Consider the following 13,451-nt stretch of genomic DNA (forward strand, 5'->3'; position numbering starts at 1 on the left):
TTTTGAAATTACAGAATGTGAGCGGTATTGGCTTAGGCATTGATTGGACCTGACTACAGTGGTGCCTCGCAAGACGAAATTAATTCGTTCCGCGAATTTTTTCGTCTAGCGAATTTTTCATCTTGCGAAGCACGAAATCCCATAGGAATGCATTGAAAATCAATTAATGCATTTCTATGGTCAAAAAAAGTCCAAACAAAGCCAAATTTTGTACAACAAGAGTTTATTAAGTGCTCTTTAAAGTCACACATACTGTAAAGAGCATTTCAAAATTCAAACCCAGAATTTTTTTTAAAAAACAGCAGAGTGGCCCAATGGTCACAGAAAATCATAAAAATGCAGGAAAAAAAACAAGCTTCCAGATTCTTGCAAACCTCTCCCCAACTGTTCCCCCAGCCACCCAGCACACAGAAATTCAAATCCAGATTTTTTTTAAAAAAACAGCAGAGTGGCCCAATGGTCACAGAAAATCATAAAAATGCAGGAAAAAAAAACAAGCTTCCAGATTCTTGCAAACCCCTCCCCAACACCAAGTCCTTGAATTCCAAACACCCCAACCCAAAATCCAACCCCCCCAAAAGTTTTAAAAGCTTAACTTACCAAATGGCTGCAAAAGAAGTTTTGGAAAAGCTTCAAAAATCACCAAAGTCTTTAAAAACCTCAAAAAAGGCTACTATGTACACTGCGTTCTATGAGTTGCTCCTCGAAGTCAAGTCGCAACTGTATTAACGGTGTTAAGAAAAAGGAAACAAACTTGCAAGACGTTTTCGTCTGGCGAAGCAAGCCCATAGGGAAATTCGTCTTGCGAAGCAGCTCAAAAAACGGAAAACCCTTTCGTCTAGCGAGTTTTCCGTCTTGCGAGGCATTCGTCTTGCGGGGCACCACTGTATGTCTGACTCCTGCCCATTGTGCAGGAAGTCCCAGTAAGGGTAAGCCACCGGTAGGGGGAGCCCTGTTTATGTGAACCAACTCAAGCTCCTCCTGGTGTTCCTGTCGGGGTCGTGTCAAGGCCTTAGCCCCCCAGCCAGGCTTCAGACTAGATCAACATCCCCGGATTCCTTTAACGGAATACCCTTAAGCATGGAGGGGCAGGGGCTGGCCGGGCTCTGATGTGGCCGGGATCCCCCAGGCGACGGTGTCCCCCGCCCCCCGTGGGGAGTGGGTGGTCATGCGGTCCACCGCAACTCCTCCCCACTGGGAAGTGGAGCGGATTTGTTACAGAACAGTTTACTAGTCTGGCTGTCATATTTAGCACGAGCTCAATACACAGTGTAGCACTATTTATTTTATTCTAAGCACCATTTCCTATTATTCAACCTCTTTCTTCCACTTTGGAGGGAGAGATTGCCAGCTCCCTTTTCATTGTTAGCCTTCGGCCCTGATAGCTTTTATCTCAAAAAAATTCTGCGCTATCTTTAAAAGATGCACTGCACAAAGGTCGATATATCTGTGAGTCAAGTTGGCTACTGCGTGGGAAAACTCTCTCAATCGCCTTGGGAAGGAAGGAGAAATCAAGCAGCCTCCTACACACACCTGTAGCAAATAGCAGTGTTCAGATAAGAAGCACTTAAATGAGGGTACATTAAATGGGGTACAGTTAATCTCCTTTTCTCAGCATCAAGGCCCTCATGCGAATGTCTCCTCAGAGGTTTGTTAACCAGAGAAAGAGCCATGTTTACATTCCCCTCTATCTGTGCTGTTTGTTTGGGTCTGCTCCAGATGTTGGCTACAAATTCCATCACCCCTGACTATTGTCTACGCAGATGGGGTTGATGGGAGCTGGAGTCCCAACAACATCTAGGTTGGGGGAGGCTGCACATATTGCTCAAAGGTCATTCAGAAGCTTATGTTCAAAGCAGGTCAAACACACACACACACAAACAAATACAGAGGAAAAGCAAGCAGTGTTGAAGAAAATATACGCATTCAACTCACTCTCAGAAAAACCTGGTGATTCATACTGCAAAATATTCAAATAACTTTAAGCAGTTTAGAATATCTCAAACCCCTAGCCCACTTCCTGAGAAAGATAGGGAGAGAGAGAGAAAGAAAAATGATTTGTAGTACATGCACATGAAAGAGGGCTGTGCTTTGTTTTAAGAAACCTTGAGATAAAAACGCATACTGAAAACAGTCCTACCCCGTCTACGGTACCAGGAATAGGATTAACCTGAGTATCTAATTCAATTCTGAAAGATCCATGCAATTAGCATTTTCACAAGGAGAACAAACACCAGAACTCCCCTATTGCTTTTCATGAAGTGCAAAGGCACATGCAACTCGAAGGACATCCATTTCTCTACCACCTCAATGCCACGTTTGACCCATAAGGGAACCACAGATGCTTTACTTGCCAAAGTGAGTATACCCATTCCAGCCATGCAGTCTGGTGTCTCTGCAGCCACTATCCGTAGTACCAGGACAGGTATCCAGAGCCGGAGAGCAATTTTGATGCGTTGCCTTGGTATTACTTGCATGACCAATTGATGCGAAAGACAGACAGACAGAGAGAGGGAGAGAGAGAGAGAGAGAAAGTGGGAGCCAGACGCAGATGTGTCTACACCTAGTCTGTTGCCTTTAAAAGAAGCCTAGGATGCTGATTCCAGAAACCTCCTTGAAGAAAATTATATAGCGAACCTCTCACATTCGGACCCTTCCTGGAACAACAAGTCCCAGCAGCTGCAGGAATGACACACTTATTTAAGTTCCTGCACTCTTGGGGGTAAAGTGTATTTTTAGTGCACTCTGTCTCATGGTGGACGAGTGAGCAGAATAGTCACAACCATCCATGGGGAGCTCTCATATTGAGGGCATTGAGCTGGGAAATATTGCTTCTCTACATATCTAATTAAATTGGAGGCTGCTGCGACCAGCATCATTTATTTTTTCTGAGGCCTTGTGACATTTTCCCTTCGCCATTGTACCACCTTCTGCTCAAAATGTGGTGTCACCTCTCATCCTCTCTTTACAAACTTTTCTCAAAACTCATTCATGCCATACCCTCCTACAGGTTGCAACAAAAAACCAGGACACCATCTTCTGGGGCCACACTCCCATGTAAGTCACGTGACCTATGCGAGATTGTGCCCCCTCAAAAAAGGTGGCCCATGTGAGATTGTGCCCCTCCCCAAAACTTTTTTTTTTGGGGGGGGGGGAATCACAGTGCAAAATTGTGCAAGATCACAGCAAGACAAAACAGGATGTCTTGGGTTTACCAGGGGATTAACCATATGCGCAATACACAATCTTGTTTTTATTAACACACCCTTTCGACAAAATAATAAATTTAAAACATCATGGAGGCACCCTCAGCTGAACCACTGGCATCTCTTAGACTATGTAATTGTCCAAGCTGAAGATCGCCGTGATGTGCTCCTTACCAGAGCTATGACGAGTGTTGACAAAAGCAACAATCGCAGATAACAACAGCTCTCAAAGTGAACCATTAACATTAGGATCAGGTGTTTAACAGGGTTGTGTTAGCATCCCAACTCTATTCATTATTTTCATTGCCATGATTCCACACATTGTCAAATGGAAACTCCCCACCGGAGTAGAAATCATATATCGAACAGATGGAAAGCTTTTCAATCTGAGTAAGGTTACCGTAACTTCTGTCAGAGAGCTTTAGTATGCTGACGACAATATAGTGTACACACTCAGAGGATGATCTCCAAACCATCCTAAATATCTTTGCAGAAGCTTACGGAAAGCTTGGCCTATCTCTCAACATCCCAAAAACCAAAGTGCTGCACCAACAAGCACAAAACAACCCCTCTGCAGCACCACAAATCCAACTTGATGGTGTAACGTTGGAAAGTGTTGGTCACTTCTCCTACCTGGGCAGTTATCTTTCCACAAGGGCTGATATTGATGCCAAGATCCAGCATCACCTGAGCTCTGCCAGTGCAGCTTTCTCCTGATTGAAGTGCAGAGTGTTTGAGGACCAGGACATTTGCAGGGAAACCATAATGCTTGTTTACAAAGCTACTGTACTACCAACTCTACTGCATGCTTGTGAAACATGGACTACTTATAAACGCCATCTCCAACTCCTTGAAAGATTCCATCAACGGTGTATCCGAAAAAATGTACACATCACTTGGGAAGATAGGCAAACTAATGCCAGTGTACTGGAAGCAGCAAAGATCACCAGTGTTGAAGCAATTATTCTTCAACATCAACTTTGTTGGACGGGTCATGGTGTTTAGATGCCTGATTATCGTCTATCAAGCAACTACTCTATTCTGAACTTAAAAATGGAAAGCGTAATACTGTTGGTCAACAAAAGAGGTTTAAAGATTCTCTCAAGGCGCATCTAAAAAAATGTAGTATAAACACCGACAACTGGGAAACAGTGGCCTGCAAGAGCTCCAATTGGAGAACAGTCTTTACCAAAAGTGTCATGGACTTTGAAGACGCTCAAACTCGGGACGAAAGGGAGAAACATGCTAAGAGGAAGGCATGTTTGGCAAACCCTCACCGTGATCAACTCCTGCCCATAAACCAATGTCCCCACTGTGGAAGGACGTGTGAATCCAGAATTGGCCTCCACAGTTACTTACAGACACACTGTTAAAACCCTGTTCATGGAAGACAATCTTACTCAGCTACGAGTGATCGCCAAAGAAGAATGAGGGGGGGAAATGATAGCAGGCCGCCTTAGAGTAGAAGGTCCTTTTGGGCCGGTCCCTGTTCTATTTTTCCTGTGCAAATTCATTAGCATTATTCGCTCATGGCACTATTAATTAAATGGAGTAGGTGTACTAAGATCAGAGGAGCTTAGGCTCAAATCTCTACCCAAATCTTGGGCCAGACACTATCTCTTAGCCTAAGCTTTCACAGGGTTGTTGAGAGGAGAAAACTGCATCAGTGGGAAGGGGAGAATCGTGTATGCTGCCCCCAATATATTGGAAGAAAAGCAATGGCCAATCAACCAATCAAATAATTAAACAACAACAATACCCAAACTGCATGCACAGAGAGGACCAACATAGATTTATAAAGCTCTGTATATCTTGAATGGTGCCACAATCAACAGGGAAACTAGATGTTAAAATATTTTTCTTTAAGTATATTTTCTGTTATCTTGAATGGTTCCAAAATCAACAGGGAAACTAGATGTTAATTTTTTTTCCTATCCAGACATGTAGACATTACCTTGTTCAAACCTTTTACTGCTAATTTTAATTATCTTTTAAAATGTTTTTAAATTTCTCGTTCTTAACTGTTTCTACTTGATGGCTTTAATATTTATTGCAAACGACTTGGAGTTTTCGTTACATTTATTGCAATAAATCTTGTTAAACAAATGAGAATTTCTGGCTTCTGTGGACCCACATGGATGGAAATGTGGAGTAGAAAAAAATATTCAAATAATGATAATAATCACGGCATTAATAGTGATGAGACCCACTTTAACTGTATAGGCTGAAGAAGAAACCCCCCCCTGCAAACTGTCATGATTCCTGAAGAATGATGTATCTTACATGTGTGGGAAGGTACAGGTCATACACTGAGCCAGAGTCCACATCAATAGCATGAAATCCAACTGGTGAGCCATAGATCACTTTTAACCTCTGTCCATTCTCAACCGTCAAGTCAACCAACAGTGGTTTGTGGTGAAGTGAAGTGAAGGACTGCAAAAAGAAGAATCAGACACTGTGCATCTTACTGTTAATTAAACATGTAACCAAAAAGAGTCCTGATTAGCATTTCCCTTTGTCTTTTCACACAGGTAAGGTAAAGGTAAAGGACCTTTGGATGGTTAAGTCCAGTCAAAGACGACTATGGGGTTGCGGCGCTCATCTCACTTTCAGGCCAATGAAGCCAGCGTTTGTCCACAGACAGCTTTCTGGTTCATGTGGCCAGCATGACTAAACTGCTTCTGGTGCGACAGGACACCATGACAGAAATCAAAGCACACAGAAACATGTTTACCTTCCTGCCACAGTGGTACCTATTTATCTACTTGCACTGGCGTGCTTTTGAACTGCCAGGTTGGCAGGAGCTGGGACAGAGCAACAGGAGCTCACTCCGTCATGGGGATTTGAACCGCTGACCTTCTGATCAGCAAGCCCAAGAGGCTCAGTGGTTTAGACCACAGCGCCACCTGCATCCCTTTTCACAAAGAATGACTGCAGTCATGGACTATGAGTTATGAGAACAGGATACGATGAATAGCTCAGTTGGTTAGAACACAGTGCTTACAATGCCAAGGTTGGAGGTTTGATCCCCATAAGGGAAAGCTACATATTTGTGCATTGCAGAGGGTTGGACTAGATGATCCTCAGGGTCCCTTCCAACTCTATGATTCTATGACATATCTATGAGATAGCCCAAGTTATGTGAGCTGAATTCATGTTCCCATAAAGCTCCCTATCTAACCCCACATCAAAATAAATGAATGAGAGAAATAGTGAGTTTGGGCAAACACATTCTACACTACAAATTTATAGCAGCCTTAGACCACTTTCCTGTCATGGCTTCTCCCAAATAATCCTCAAGACTGTAATTTGGTAAAATGCTGAAAAGCCTCTTGTTTGAAATCTCTAGCCTACCTTCACAGAACTATGGTTCTCAAGTTTCTCTGGAAAGAGGGAATGGGCAGTGAAATCAGTTTAATACCATGGTGCAAATTAGGAAGTGCTGCAACCTTTGCCTGATTAATCAATGAGATTATGAGATTATAAATCATTCTGGTCAATGAAGAAGGCAGCAGATTCTGATTATTCTGGTTTTTTAAAGAACTATTTTAATGCACCAGAACATATCTGCCTTTTACCAGGCTAGTCTGTTTTCCTATCTAAACCGGTGGTAGTGGCTCTCAGGAGGTGGATCTAGACACAGGATAGTTATAAAAAAAGAAAAAAGATCTCTATGGAAAATTGCATTTTAAAATTTTCTGCTGTCTGGCGCAATCTTGTGTTGCGTGTTTATAGTGCATTCAAATCACTATTTCTTTACTAAATGTAGCTGAGTCCCAGGATTTCAGGCAGAGAAGGGTCTTCCAACTCTACAGTTCTATGATTCTAAGTATTGAATCCCCAAGAAAGCACTCCTGTCCAGCATTAAAGGCAGCATAAGACATGCCAGAGACTAGGTGATAACCTAGTTTCTGCCATGTTTGGCTTACCTGGGTTTAGCAGTTACACTATATAAGGAAGGGAACAAAAGCCTGGAGTGGGCACGCCTTCCTCTGCCTTCCATTACATTGCCTTCATGTTCCCCTTCATATGCAAATTTATGCAACTTTAGTTCAATTAGGTTACTAAAACTAATATAAGCAAACATAAATATTTGGGCACCACCCCATAGGTTATTTGCCACTGGGAGTCCAGTAATTGTCAGACAATGATCTTTTATCCTTACAGGATGAAACAGGAACATGATTAGAACTCTGTTCATGTGTGTGTTTTGGGTGCACATGTGTAGAGAATACTATGGAAAGCAAGCATGAATCTCTTCATATTTACTTACCTTGAATGCCATAAATTTGTGATATGGTTTAGGAGCCCAGGCGTAGACTTCAACTGAGTTTTTCACAGCGATCACAAGAAACTTGATCCTCTCGTATTTCACTGAAAAGTAATAGTTTTCTTTTTTTAATGAGCTAGGCACAGAAATTGGGAAAGGTTCTCCAAATCATTCTTTGCACAGCGAAAGTGCGAAGAACAAGTTTTAAAAAACCCAGTTTTCCAACAACAGCAACCACTATTCAAATCATACAAGCTAAATAATAACTAATCAAGACAACGTGTTCTAAGGGGGAGGGGGAGGGGGAGGGGTGGTGAGAACAAACCCAGAGCCCAGACATTTAAGCAAGTAGACCTGTATAAGAAGTCCGTATATCAGACTGAACATAATGAATTTGGCTTACAATAATCTTACATGGCTTGAATGTTTACATAGTTATCTATCCTGATATTTCAATCCCAAGACCAATCATAGTCTTCGATTTATCCACACACTCAGGTTCACATTAGAGATGAGACGACAGTCATAAACCCTCTACCAGAATTGTTATGTAACCATTTAGTATATAATTTTATTAAGTTTTCTGTTGTACAATTTAAAACAACTCGTTTTACATTCTTAAGATATCAATGACTTCCCTTCTTCTCTTTCCATGGGTCATTTTACATATCATAAATATCTGTATATTTTACAAAAACAAAACCATTCAGTATTCCATTATTGCATCCATCAAAACTTGTTTACACTGTTTAATTTATCTTAATGCTGCCAGCGTTTTCAGCTGTGCACAATTATTTCCCATAAACTTTTCCCAATCTTCTTTAAATGTATGTTCTGCTTGTTCTCTTATTCTATATGTTAAATCTGTGAGTTGTGCATATTCTGTCAACTTAAGCTGCCATTCTTCTTTGGTTGGAACCTCGCTCGTTTTCCATTTTTGGGCTAACGAAACACAGGCTGCAGTAGCAGCATACATAAACAACCTTTTTAGACACCTGGGAATTTCAGTCTCAATTATCCCCAACAGAAAGGACTCTGGATTTTTTTGGGAAAGTAATAGTAGTAGTAGTAGTAGTAGTAGTAGTAGTAATAGTAATAATAATAATAATAATAATAATAATAATAATAATAATAATAATTTATTATTTATACCCTGCCCATCTGGCTGGGTTTCCCCAGCCACTCTGGGTGGCTTCCAACTGAATATTAAAAACCATACAGTGTCATACATTAAAAACTTCACTAAACAGGGCCGCCTTCAGTTGTCTTTTAAAACTAAAATAGTTGTTTATTGCCTTGACATCTGCGGGAAGGGCGTTCCACAGGGTAGGTGCCACTACCGAAAAGGCCCTCTGCCTGGTTCCCTTCTCGCAGTGAGGGAACCGCCAGAAGGCCCTCGGTGCTGGACCTCAGTGTCCGGGCTGGATGATGGGGATGGAGACGCTCCTTCAGGTATACTGGACCGAGGCCGTTTAGGGCTTTAAAGGTCAGTACCAACACTTTGAATTGTGCTCGGAAACGTACTGGGAACCAATGAAGATCTTTCAGGACTGGTGTTATATGGTCTCGGCGGCCACTCCTAGTCACCAGTCTAGCTGCTGCATTCTGGATTAATTGCAGTTTCTGGGTCACCTTCAAAGGTAGCCCCACATAGAGCGCACTGCAGTAGTCCAAGCGGGAGATAACTAGAGCATGCACCACTCTGGCAAGGCAGTCTGCAGGCACGTAGGGTCTCAGCCTGTGTACCAGATGGAGCTGGTAAACAGCTGCCCTGGACACAGAATTAACCTGCGCCTCCATGGACAGCAGTGAGTCCAAAATGACTCCCAGGCTGTGCACATGGTCCTTCAGGGGCACAGTTACCCCATTCAGGATCAGGGAGTCCTCCACACCAGCCTGTCCCCCATGAACAGTACTTCTGTCTTGTCAGCATTCAACCTCAATCCGTTAGCTGCCATCCATCCTCCAACCACCTCCAGACACTCACACAGGACCTTCACTGCCTTCACTGGTTCTGATTTAAAAGAGAGGAAGAACTGGGTATCATCTGCATACCGATGAACACCCAGCCCAAACCTCCTGATGATCTCTCCCAGCGGCTTCATATAGATATTAAAAAGCATGGGGGAGAGGACGGAACCCTGAGGCACCCCACAAGTGAGAGCCCAGGGGTCTGAACACTCACCCCCCCACTTTCTGGACATGGCCCAGGAGAAAGGAGCGTAACCACTGTATAACAGTGCCCCCAGCTTCCAGCCCCTCAAGATGGTCCGGAAGGATATTATGGTCGATGGTATCAAAAGCCGCTGAGAGATCCAGCAGAACTAGGAAACAGCTCTCACCTTTGTCCCTAGCCTGCCGGAGATCATCGACCAGTGCAACCATGGCAGTTTCAATCCATGGTGAGGCCTGAATCCCGACTGGAAGGGATCCAAATGGTCCGCTTCTTCCAGGCGTGCTTGGAGTTGTTCAGCAACCACTTGCTCAATCACCTTTCCCAAGAATGGAAGATTTGAGACTGGGCGATAGTTGGCCATAGCCATTGGCCGGGTCTAAAATTTTTTTTGAGAAGCAGTTTAATGACTTCCTCTTTCAGTGGGCCTGGGAAGGCTCCCTCACAGAGGGAAGCATTCACCACCCCACAGAGCCCATTGCCCAGTCCTTCCCGGCTTGCTTTTATCAACTAGGATGGACAAGGATCAAGAAGACAGGTGGTTGGTTTCACTTGTCCAAGCAGCCTGTCCACATCCTCGGAGGTAACAGACTGAAATTGATCCCATATAACATGACTTGACAGGACTCTAGCACTCTCCCGCTCCTGCTCCTAGTTGACAGTGTCTGTAGTGTATGTTGTTCCACACGCAAATAACCTATTTCAGCATGTGGATCTGAATAAAAGGCCTTAGAAATCTTGCTCATGTAGACAATAGCTATATTATCTCAGTGGTGTCAACCTCTGAATCTGGTGTGTTCAAATAAGCCCTCAAAGAAGGGGTGAGGAATCTCCACTCTGCAGGCCCATTTTGCTGGAAGGAGGTGTACAAGATGCCACCCAACCACTCCAGATTTTCACAGGGTTTACCCTTAGCTTTTTCTCTTCCTGAATTAACAGGAAACTAAAACATTATTTTAAAGATCTCGAAGTGAAACAGAGTAAACAACAACAACAGAAATCTTGTACTGAAATTGGCTATTAGCAGCCCACAAGGGGAAAACTCACCAACTTTGTAGTGTATGCAGCCTTCTAGGTCACCCACAGACACCCATCCTTGTCGCTTTTCCACATCTGGATCATTCCGCAATATCTTATTCCTCAGCCAGGATAGATAGTACACACGTAGCTTGTTCTTTTTGCCTGCCAATTTAATGGAGCAGAAATAGAAAAGGAATTTTGTTTAAAAACTTAACTTCTCTACATGACTGTGGAGTGCTAGGCTGTATCACACCACCAACTTGGCTGAAAGTAGTTTTGAGGGTGGCGCTGTGGGTTAAACCTCAGCGTCTAGGACTTGCCGATCGTCAGGTCGGCGGTTCGAATCCCCACGGCGGGGTGCGCTCCCGTTGCTCGGTCCCAGCACCTGCCAACCTAGCAGTTCAAAAGCACCCCCGGGTGCAAGTAGATAAATAGGGACCGCTTACTAGCGGGAAGGTAAACGGCGTTTCTGTGTGCTGCGCTGGCTCGCCAGAGGCAGCTTGTCACGCTGGCCACGTGACCCGGAAGTGTCTGCAGACAGCGCTGGCCCCCGGCCTCTTAAGTGAGATGGGTGCACAACCCTAGAGTCGGACATGACTGGCCCGTACGGGCAGGGGTACCTTTACCTAATATCTTAAACTAAGAGGAAAGATGCCTAATATCAAGCCAGTACAGTGGTACCTCGGGTTAAGAACTTAATTCATTCCGGAGGTCCATTCTTAACCTGAAACTGTGCTTAATCTGAAGCACCACTTTAGCTAATGGGGCCTCCTGCTGCCGTGCCGCCAGAGAACGATTTTTGTTCTCATCCTGAAGCAAAGTTCTTAACCCAAGGTACCACTGTATTGCCTATTCTGGCGGTGTAAGCACCATTCCATTAGGACACATTTAAAACATGTAGCTTCCTTCCCCCCAAAATCCTGGGAACTGTGGTTTGCCCCACACAGAGTTGCAATTCCCAGCACCATTAACGAAGCACGGTCCCCAGGGTTTTTTGGGAGCAGGGGGAGCGGAAGCCGAGTGCTTTAAATCTGTGGTGTGCATACCAAACCTCTGTCTTGCAGCTGTTTCCGCAAAGACTCGGGCAGAGGTCTTTCTGATATCTACTTGACTAATATCATTTTTAGCAGAGATGTCAGGCAGCGAAGCCAGGGTTTTTCTGTGTGCAAAGCTCACGCTCAGTGACGGATCTATGTTCTCGGATCATCGCAGTCAGACAGAAAAGCAATAGCACCACCTTGTGGTGAGAGAACGTATGTAAAAAAATAAACGAATACTTGTGTATCTGTGCCCTCAGACGTGTTCCTAGTTCAGTTAAGCTTTCGTTGTGTGAGCCGAGCCTTCTGAAAGGCCCCACTCCTTAGTATCACTAGCACAACTGCAGCTCAGGGTGACATTCCAAACAATCTGTTTTGCACCCCAGATCTGTTTGTTGGATCTCCTTTGTTTACTTTGTAGTAGCTCCTTCACTCCACACCCTGTAAGGCGAGGGGTGGTGAACCTTCAGCCTGGATTTGTATTCATGTGCAGCCCAGTGCTGTGGTGGAGATTAAAATTGCCCCATCTCAGCACTGGGCAGGGTGGCGTGGTTTAAACTGTAATGTGTGGTGCATCTATGTGCTTGTGTGCATGTGTGTGGGTGGTGCTGTGGGTTCAACCACAGAGCCTAGGGCTTGCCGATCAGAAGGTCGGCGGTTTGAATCCCTGCAATGGGGTGAGCTCCCGTTGGTCAGTCCCTGCTCCTGCCAACCTAGCAGTTCGAAAGCACGTCAAGTGCAAGTAGATAAATAGGTACCACTCCAGCGGGAAGGTAAACGGCATTTCCGTGCGCTGCTCTGGTTCGCCAGAAGTGGCTTAGTCATGCTGGCCACATGACCCGGAAGCTGTACGCCGGCTCCCTCGGCTAATAAAGCGAGATGAGTGCCGCAACCCCAGAGTCAGTCACGACTGGACCTAATGGTCAGGGGTCCCTTTACCTTTTATAGTATATTGCCCTATATCATGTGTGGGCAGGGCAGAGAGAGGGCGTGTTGCTATGTATTTATTTATTTCCAAGGTGATGTAAATGGTTGCTGTGTGGTCTGCCTGTGTGCTGAGTGCGTCTGCTGCACACGTGTGTGCATGCATGCATACATGAGAGTGTGCTTTGTAGCCCTCAGTTGGCAAGCATTGAGCATGGGCCCTCGTGTGTGTGTGTGTGTGTGTGTGTGTGTGTGTGTGTGTCTGTGTATGTGTGTGTGTGTGTGTGTGGAAAGCCCCATTACTTCATCTTTCAACAAGTCTTATTTACTCTGTTTCAATTTTGTTGGTTCAAAACATGTCTTAAAGGTTGAGGGCATTCTGTTTTAGTGAGTCGTCCCCCCCCCTTTCTTTGGTCGTAAGCCATAATCTTTGTGCATCAGCATTGTTCAGAACAACAAAAAAATATGGCCACTCCTGTAGCTATAGGAGATAACTTTGCACGGGAGAGTTATGGGTCTTATCATGAAAAACCACCTGGATGGGGTTAATACCTGTCTTTCCATGCTTTTGACATAGAGCAGTTCGTAATGTGGAAGTCTGAACACTCTAACAGTTTGTTCCCATAAAAGTTAGTACTGTATATAATTTGCAAACTTTAGTGGAGAGTCTAGGGCTAGATCGAAACCCACCTTTTAAACGTTATTAGAACAATATTAAAAATATCATTCTAAAACGTCAAGGCATTTGGTTTCTTCCTTCGCTTCGTTTCCCACAAAGTTTACCAGGTATTTTTTGGGATAGAGATAGGTCTGCAGCGCCC

General features: G+C 44.2%; 1 protein-coding gene across 3 annotated transcripts in view; it reads right to left on the reverse strand.

Moving 5' to 3' along the window:
* NRK (Nik related kinase) overlaps nt 1-13,451 on the reverse strand; it is a 132,608-nt gene that overhangs the window by 18,713 nt on the left and 100,444 nt on the right. For all 3 annotated transcript variants that reach the window (XM_083595685.1, XM_083595686.1, XM_083595687.1), the window contains 3 exons: nt 10,697-10,831; nt 7,480-7,580; nt 5,490-5,639 (listed from right to left, as the gene is read on the reverse strand). In XM_083595685.1, coding sequence (XP_083451811.1) covers nt 5,490-5,639; nt 7,480-7,580; nt 10,697-10,831 — 386 coding nt within the window. The remainder of the gene's footprint in view (nt 1-5,489; nt 5,640-7,479; nt 7,581-10,696; nt 10,832-13,451) is intronic.

This window comes from Podarcis filfolensis (genome assembly GCF_964270895.1).
Source record: "Podarcis filfolensis genome assembly, chromosome: Z".
Lineage (NCBI taxonomy): Eukaryota > Metazoa > Chordata > Lepidosauria > Squamata > Lacertidae > Podarcis > Podarcis filfolensis.